This window comes from Lipotes vexillifer, unplaced genomic scaffold (assembly GCF_000442215.2).
Source record: "Lipotes vexillifer unplaced genomic scaffold, Lipotes_vexillifer_v1.1 scaffold12, whole genome shotgun sequence".
NCBI lineage: Eukaryota > Metazoa > Chordata > Mammalia > Artiodactyla > Lipotidae > Lipotes > Lipotes vexillifer.
This window is the reverse complement of record NW_006796716.1, coordinates 4577444-4586394: the sequence shown is the minus strand read 5'-3', so window position 1 is coordinate 4586394 and position 8951 is coordinate 4577444. Positions and strand designations below refer to the sequence as shown.

Below are 8951 nucleotides of genomic sequence, written 5' to 3'. Positions count from 1 at the left end.
CTTGCCTCGCCTGCCCCTTCCCAGGACCCAGGCCGCTGGCTCCCTTTTCCTTCCGCATCTCCACTCTGAGCCACATTAAACCTCTGGACAAGATCTCCAGGGGAGCCCGCAGCCTCAAGTTGCTCTCCCACAGGTGGAAACTGTTGGTGCAGGTCCCGCATCTGGACACAAGCAACGAGATGCCAACCTCCAGATTCAAGTTTCTTCGGATTTTTTAATTATAATTATTATTTTAATAACAACCTGAATCCCAGAACTTCCAGATAATTTCCGTACTCCCTCCCCTGGGCAGAGGAGAGGGGGGCACTCCAGGGAACAAGGTGGGGATGTCTGCCAGGCAGCCTCCAACACCCCCAAGCCATCTATTGCCGGGGCGGTCCCAGAACACTGACCCCTAGGGAGGGAGGAGGGGGGCTCCATCTAACACCCTGTCCTGATGCCCTCCCTCCTCCATCAATGTCTAGGGATGCCCCAGCCCAGTGCCTGGGCACTACGGGGAGATCAAGGAAGGGCGGGGGACAGGCCACTTCTGAGCCTTCAACTCCCATCCCCGGGGATCAGGGGGCATTAAAGCTGCATAGGAAGAGGGGGCAGGCAGCTGGCTCAAGGCCTAGCAGCTGTGGCGGCCCCCAAAGGCACATTGTGAAGAAAGGGAGGCTCAGACTGAGGGCCCATTGGGCGCTGGGGGCCCCAGCCGCGGGACCCCCGAGGAAGGCAGCTGGGCCAGCTGCTCGGGGCTGGCCAAGGCACGCAGCAGTCCATTCTCCTGCTCCAGCGCGGCATTCCGCTCGGCCAGGTCCCGAATCTGCTCCTTCAGCACCTCCACCTCCTCCCGGACCGCAAACATGAGGTGGGACTTCACCAAGTCCTGGGGGTCCAGGGACAGGCAAAGCATCAGGGGTCCCAGGCCACCCCAACCTCATCCCCTGCCCAGTGCCTTGAGGAGCCAGGTGTGGGAGAGCGTCCTGCTCCCAGATGATGGGGGACCATTGGGGAAGAAGTCAAACAGGGAAGGCGCAGGGGGTGGGGTATTGGGATGGGCACGGATGCCGGCCAGAGGCAAGGTCAGGGCTCGAAGACGGAGACGGGGGCCAGGAGCAGGCTAGGAAGCAAGGTATATCAAGGGTTCAGGAGGGGGCGAAGGACCCCAGGGAACCCAGCTGGGAGCAGGTCGAGGAGCGGAAGCCAGTATTCCCTAATAATGAGGACAGCAGGGATGGAGTACTGGGCCGGCCAACGGAGGCAGGGGCCTGGGCATCAGCACACAAGTCAGGACCTGCTGGGACCAAGATGGCTTCTCTTACCATGGCTTGTTCGATCTTGTTGTCAATGCCAACCAGGCTTCCGGAGCCACTGGAGAGACACAGGGAGATGAGAGGTAAGGAGGAGGAACAGGTGCCAAGCCAGGTGTCTGGACACCCCAGCCTGCTGCCTTCCAGGTGCTTCTCAGAGCAGGCTCTGGCCTCCTCCACAAGCCCCATTTGCTGCAGCCTCCCACCCACACCCCTGCCTGTACCTGTGACAGTAGAGAATCAGGGAGAGGAGGGTTTTGTCCATCCCCCGACGAGGTGAGGGCCGCTGCCCGGGTCCCCCCAGGCCCCGGTGGGGTGGGGGTCCAGATGCCCCTCGGATGGGGGATGCTCCCCGAGGGGAACAAGGAGAAGAGACACAGCCCCTCTTCCGTGGAGGCCCCGGAGCCATCCCCACCACTCGGGTCTCATACGAGGACACCAGGGACTTGACTGAGACCCCTGGCTGGGCCATCCCCAAGGGGAAAGGATCCTTGGGCCTCCCCAGAGGGAGAGAGCTGTATCATAAGGACTGCCTGGGGGGCTCAAAGCCCCCCCGGGCAGAGCAGAGTCTGGCTGGTGCCAGGCAGGCAGAAAGGAGACAGTGCCTAGGGGGTGCTGGCCTGAAAGCTATATACCACTCCCCAGGGCAAAGCCTGGCTGCTATTGGCTCCTCAGGGACACGGGGACCCCCTCCCGCCGGCTCCATGGTGGGCGGGAATTCCCAGACACGGTCAGTGCCAGTGTCCCCTTCTCACCCTGGCACCAATCCCAGAGCGGAGGGGAGGGGGGCCGGGTGAGGACAGTCAGCTGGGGGGCCGAGTCGGGGGAGGGGCTGTGGGGCCAGAGGCCTGGGGCAGGGAAGGGTGTGAAGGGTGAGGGACAGCCTGGCCCCAGGAGGCCTCTTCCCACCTCTGACCCCATCCTGCCCACTCTGGGCCAACACTGGCCTCCCTCAAGGCCTCAGCTGCTCTCAGCTGGGAGGTGAGAAAGGGAGTGAAGGCGATGTGGTGGGGGATGTTTCTGATATGCTTGTGGTCTTCCTCGGATTATGAGCACCTGCCCGAAACACAAAGCCCACAGCCGGGATGACACCTGGGGCCTAGTCAGAGAGTTCCCCTCCTCCCACAGTGAGGGTGAGGGGGAAAAAAAAAAATGGGAATGTTACCATGGCAACAGAAACAGAGCCTGAAAGACGAGTACAGCCTATGGACCTGGGACCTGAGTCTGGTGTTTGGGATCCTGGAGGGAGCGAGGGCATAAGGAGAGGTGATAAGGTAAGGCTGGAGGTGGGATACTGGGAATAGGTGCAGGCGCTCTGAGGAGTCCTGGGAATGGAAGACAGGGAGGGGAGAGCAGGTCTGGCTGCAGTTTATTAAGTGGCCACCAGAGGTCGACTCAGGCCTGGCTCAAGAGTCCCCAGGCCCAGGCTTTGGGTCCCAGAACCTGCACTGTCCTTTGCACCCTTTCCTCTCCTCCAAAGCTCCCTCTCCCCACCACTCAGGCCCCAGGTTCCTGCCTCACCCTGCGGCTCACCACCCACACCTGTCCAGCTTCTGCCTCAGCTGCCTTGGCCCCGGGGCCAGCCCTCCACCTATGCCTCCCAGCAACCGCAGGATCACCAGTCCTGACCTCCAACCCCCAGTTCTGCCCCTCTCAGGGAAGGTGGCCCCAACATGCTGCCTCCCTCACCCTTGTGCTCCCTTGTCCAGCCCTCTCTCCTGGTTGTCAGTTCCAACTTGCTTTCCTGTGGGGGGAATTAGCACTCAATCCAAGGTGACCCTTGGATGAGGCCCTGCAGCCAGGAAGGGAGCACGAGGGCACTGGGGATTTTCCATTTCCCATCCAAGCTCTGGATGCAGAAGGCGCTGACAGGTGGAGTAACGAAGAGGGTGACCAGGCCTGAGAGAGAAGGACAGGATGGGGTGGGGGAAGGAGACCTGGGCCTCCTGGGGTTGGGGGGAGGGAACAAGTTTGAGAGCAGAGGGAGGCCAGCCAGCTGCAGCGTCAAAGCAGTTTTCAAGCTATTTCAAACCGAGACACCTGGGTGGAGACTGGGCCACCACAGAACTCTCCCCCCAGCCACCGGTACACAGACACACAGAGACCAAAGAGGGGCAGATTCACAGGAATAGGAACACTGGCCTTGCTTGGTGAACACTCAGTAAAGATGCCAAGTAAGTTGTTCCTTCTTGCCAGAAATAAAAGAATAATACAACAGTAAACATTTGTCGGCTGATAGATGATTATCTCCTGTTTGACTAGCACTGGAGAGTTTTTGATGGCACTTTCCACTGGCACATTCTAACATTAACACTTCAAGGGACCAGGACTCTGGCAACCCAAGCCCTCCCTTTGAGAACCCCTGAGAGAAGGACTGCCTGGCACTGTGCTGGAATCCCTGAGCAGGGTCAGGAGTGGGAAGCTTGGGGTTGACTAGATGGGATCAGCCTTCACCACAAGCCCCCAAAGCAACTTTGTATGAGTCAGAATAAAATTTTCAAGACTTATTGCCATCTTCTCGAAAACTGTCATGACTTCAAGTGTCAACAGTGACTTCAAATGTGAGTGGTGCCCCCTGGAGTTGTGCAGAGCACGACATGCACACCTGGGGACTCTGGCCCTGCAGGACTCTTAGGTCCTGGGGCAAGGACAGCTGTAGAGGCTGGTCTTCCTTTTTGAAGGTCAAATGAAACAGCCTCAAAATGATCAGATGAAGAAACAGGACATCTGGGAGAGGTGGGGAGGTTTTGATGCCGGGGACAAGGGCCAGCCCTGCTCCCTCACAGTGTTTTGATGAGCCCCCAGGAGCCTGGCTGCCCCGTCTACACTCCCTCCTGGATCTGTGTGTGTGGGGGGGGGGGGGGGGGAGTATTTATCCCGTGCCTCACTTTCCACTGAAAACTTCAGAAGGAAGCCATCTCTCTTGGCTTGCCAGGTGGCGTGGAAGGGACCCAAATCCTCTCCACCACACCCCACAAGGTTACCAGGCAGTGCTGAGGGTAGATAAAGGGGCCTGGGGTTGTTATTTCCTGCCACCTCCCCCGCCTTCCCAGGCTGTCTGGCAGAGACCAGAAAGGAGTTGGTGGGGGTTCCCCGGCTTCCTGCTGGGGGTTCCGGGGTGGGGCGGCGGGGCGGGAGGGTTCTGGTGGGCATTCTGGAGGGAGCCCGTGCAGTTCAGGACTGTTGGCGGGGGGGGGGGGGGGGGGAGGATGGCTCTTTGCCCAGAGTGGGAGAGCTGTCCCTGCCTCTGTCCTCGAGAGAAAGGGCATCGCAGAGATGTTTGCTTCCTCCTCTTCTCTTGGGACACAGGCATTCCAGTAGGAGAGGGGAGAGAAAGTGGCTTTGGGGTCCGACCCAGGCTCCAACAGCAGTCCTGCCACTTACTAGCTGGTGACAGTGGGCAAGTTTCTAAAAACATTCCTCCTCTCTCAGTTTCTTCATCTGGATAGTGGGGATCCTGGGGTTGCTCTTAAGAATTACGTGAGATAAGAGGTAGCATTTGACCCCAAGGAAGCACTGGATAAACATACCTTTTCTTTCCTGAGTTCCTGGAATTCATTCCCTGTAATGCCTGGATCCCCCATGCTGGCCATCTACCCACCTATGCAGCCATCCCCTCATGCATCCATCCATCCACTTATTAAAGTACCTCCCAACTGCCAGGCCCTGTTGGGGGCATGAATTCACCATGTACCCTCTGTTCTCCCATCCCCAGATTTAGGATTGGTCAGGCATCCCCAACTCCCCATCTGGGATCCAGGCACTTAGTACCCCAGCCCACTTTCCCTCTCAAAAGGGAGGTCGCATGCCACTCAGACCCTGTTCTGCCAGCTCCCAGCACACCAGACAGGTGAGGTGGGGGCTACACGCCCCATTCCAGGGGGCCAAGGAGGTGGCCCAGCCCAAACACGCTGGCCCAGCAGGGTGGAGCACGAGGGGTTGGGCCTGAGCCCCAGAAGCTTGGAGCTCAGCAGAGTAAAGTGGAGGCTGGGAGGCAGACCGGTCAGACTGGGGTGTTTGAGGGGGTGGGACAGAGGGAGGAGGGGAGGGAGGGGACAAGCCAAAAGAATAGAGTTCAGGAGGCTTCTAGAGGCAGAACTCTCTAAGAGAAAGCTGGAAGCTGGCCTCTCAGATCAACAGGGGTGGGGGAGGGACAGGGAGCCCTCCGTGCCAGGGAACCTCCCAAGTGGGAGGGGAGCGGGTGGGAAGCGCTGAGAATAGCAGCGATGGGAGCAGGTGACTCTCCCAGGCCTGGCCAACCTCACACCTCACACATTCCTTAGAGCAGGGAGCTCAGATGCGGCCCTGCCCAGCCCTGCTCTGTCCCTCATTTTCCAAGTACCTCCACCAGGCCCCTCGCCCTCCATCCCACCGGCCCCTATCTCCCCTTCTCTTTCCTCTCTGCCCCCCACCAAGGCCTCAGTCCCTGACTGGAGAAGGGGGGTGGGGGGGTCGCCACGTGACTCTAGGGCAGGAAGGAGAAACTCCGCTGAAATAAGTCCCCCACTTCCCACTAAGCCCCGCCCCCTAGTGCCTTCCAAACAGGAAGTCCCTCCCCCAGGCTTTGAACCGGAAGTCCCCCTCCTCCCTCCAAAATAAAAGTGGCAACTCCCTGGCCCCTCTCCTGGGTTCGTATCAGTCCACAGCCAGAAGGGAGCAGCTAGGCCATCTGACTCGCGATTTTGTTCCTCCCCTTTCAGCTTGCTGACTTTGCTACGTTGAAACCTGGCCCTCAAAACAGGAAGTTCTGCCCACCGTGCCATGAACGGGACATTCTCCCCTGAAGGGCGAACCCCAGGAGATCCTGCTCTCCTGTGCCTTCCCTGTGACCGACAGCCAGCCTCTCCATGGCTTTGGCTTGGCCTTGGCCTCCGGGGAGTGCTCAGCCTCCATGGTGATCCTAGCACAGAAAACCGAACCTTAGGGACATGCTTTCTTGGTACCAGAGGTCCCAGGATCCTAAAGTAGCCTGCGTGGACTCTGCAGGAGTCCCATTCCCCTCCGTAGGGAGAGGGAGAACTGGGAGGAGACCAACTCCCTATTCTGGTCTCCTGAACATTTGCCAGTAAATTCTTCGGGTTGGCCAGATGATGCTAAATCTGCAAGAGCTCTGGAATTTGACAACAATGACTCCCTTCAAACTCTAAAAAAGTCTACCATTTGACAGTCCTAAGCCAGGGAGTCCCACCCAGCTCTCTCCACAGGGAGGGAGTAGGTCTCAAATCAGCTTTGCCCAGTGTGTTATGCCCAGGCCAGGCTTCTCAGTTTAAGAGGTCATCCCCAAGTTCAAGTAGAGGGAAGGACACCTACCAGGCAGTTTCACTCAGCTTTCCCAGGTGCTGGGTGCGGAACCCAAGCCCACCTACCTATCGTCATCACTGTCCAGGTGGCCACTGATGGCCAGCATGGAGCGGGCGAAGCTGAGGCTCTGGGCAGCCGCTGTTCCAAAGGGGTCTGGAGACTTGTGAACCAGACTGGCATCGGGGAAGAAGTAGAGGGCTGGGGAGCTGGGGCGAGAGTCGAGTGGGGGCACCTGGAGACAGACAGGTGGGAACTGTCAATTTGAGTGAGAGAATGGATCCGGCCGCCTTACAACTTGCCTAGTAGTGTTCCTCCCTTCCCAGCTCTCCCCACACACCCCCTGTCTTCTGAAGACAACGGACCTAGGCGTCCTACCCCCGCAGCCCCTCTTTCCCCCGGCTCTGGGGAAGGAGGTACTAGAGACAAGGGAAACAGCACCCATGCTAAGGACTGGGTGAGTGGCTTCTAAAAAGTGGCTCACGGGGTATCGGAGAGGGGCTCTGGTCTGCACTCCAGTACCCTTCCCCCACCTGAACTAGGACCCCTAATCAGAGGCCAGTCAGTCTGTACCTTCTGTTACCTGACTTCTTAAGGCGACTCAAACGTCACTTCCTCAGAGGCATTTCTCCATCCTGTGACTCACGAATTCCACTGAACTGTTCTATTTTTTTTATAGCCCCTAATATTATCTGAAATTAAAGTATTTTTGCCTCCCTGCTGCTGGAAGGTAAGCTCCAGAGGGCAGAGCTTGTAGTTTGTTCAACAGCCATTTGTAGAATGAATGAATCCTCAGAAACTGGTCCTCCCCCTCCTCCCCCCTCCCCCCTCCACTACCCGTTCTAGCCTCTCCTCTCAAACTTCTAGGGACTCAGATGAAGTTCTGCTCCTGAGCTTGGCTCTTGGGGGCTGGGGACCGGAGCGGTTACGGAGATGGAGAGAGGCGGAGCCTGGGCGTGGACCCACACAGCCCAACTGGCGCTGGGGGTAGCTGCAAAAGGGCGGGGGCCACAGGAACAAGACGCCTCTGTGAGGCCCCAGGAGGCCCCAGCTTCTCGGAAAAAGCCAAGAACAGAGAGTCCAGGGTGGTTGGCGGGACAGAACAGAGGAAGGGGGCCCACGTGGTGCCCCCCGCCCTCCTCCAGGCCCCTGTTAGAGGCAACCCGGGGAGAAGAGGCATGGGGGAGTGTAGGAGGAACACAAACTTTGGGGCAGGGAAACAGCAGCACAGAGGCAGGGGCATAGGAAGGAATCAGGACGTGGGGGAAGGAAAGGGAACTGGGGGCACAGAGGGGAGAGGGGCAGGGTCTGTGGGCCCAAGGGAAGCTCAGGCAGGGCTTAAGGATACAGAGAGCTGAGGCTTGGGGCAAAGGGAGCTTGCTTTGGAAGAGTGTGTGGACACGGACCAGTAAAGGAAACGCATCTTCCCCCCTGGGGTAGGAACTGAATGAAAGAACTCAAGAAAAGTGGGGGGTGGCATGAGAGACGTGAGTTTGAGGCCAGGAGGGGGTGGGGGGAGCCGGTCCTGACCGGTCCTGACAAGGCCCAGACACACAGTCTCAGGTTATTTTTATACTGTGGTTTGTGCCCAAGGCCAGGAAGGGGAAAAGTTCTCATCCTCACACTACCTGCCTTTCCTCCTGCACCCAACGTGTTATTTTCTCCTTCAGGACAGACACATCCAACATCCCTTGCTGCCCACCCCCCACCCCAAGGACCCAGGCATCCTGCCCCCCAGCCCAGACTTGTTCCTCTTTTGGAGGCAGGAAGCAGAATAAGCAAAGGATTTAACTCTTTCTCGGCTGCTCCCCACCTCTCTCCCACTGCATGGTGGCCACCCCCAGTGATTGATCCTTGAGAGACCCAGACGCAGGGAACCGAGACTGACAACTGGGGGTAGAAAGGACGAACCAGCCAACGTCCCGTCCTTGCAATGGGTTCCCTCACCCCCACCCAATTCTTTAATGTCTTGGAGAAGTTTGTCTTGGGACAAAGCTGGAGGTGGAGCTGGGTGGTGAGTGGAAAGAAGACCCCCCCACACACCCAACTGGAGATGGGAGTGCAAAGGAGAGATTTACAGTGGAATGCCTACTTTTTGCCCTTCCCTCCCAGCCCCAGCAGGCCCAACTACCCCAGCCCTGCCTGGGGCCTCCACCCTCAGTGCGTGAAGAAGCAAGACCAAGACAGAAGGTGATGGCCAAAGTGAGGAGGTCACATCTCCATGATGCAGAGACAGGACTGGGCTACCCGGAGCTGGAGACTCGGGCCAAAGGCAACAAATGAAAGACCAAAGAGAAAGAAAGTGCAGAACGTGGGGAAGACGAAGCCTAAGAGAGAAAACAAGGGCCATGTGAGGAGCAG

General features: G+C 58.3%; 1 protein-coding gene across 1 annotated transcript in view; it reads right to left on the bottom strand.

The window, feature by feature from the left end:
- Window positions 1-658: 658 nt before the first annotated feature.
- The window catches only part of TSC22D4 (TSC22 domain family member 4), a 9334-nt gene continuing 1041 nt past the window's right edge, over window positions 659-8951 (bottom strand). The window contains exons 2-4 of the mRNA XM_007468855.1: window positions 6659-6825; window positions 1305-1353; window positions 659-868 (exon numbers count right to left, since the gene is read on the bottom strand). Of these exons, the coding sequence (XP_007468917.1) occupies window positions 659-868; window positions 1305-1353; window positions 6659-6825 (426 nt within the window). The remainder of the gene's footprint in view (window positions 869-1304; window positions 1354-6658; window positions 6826-8951) is intronic.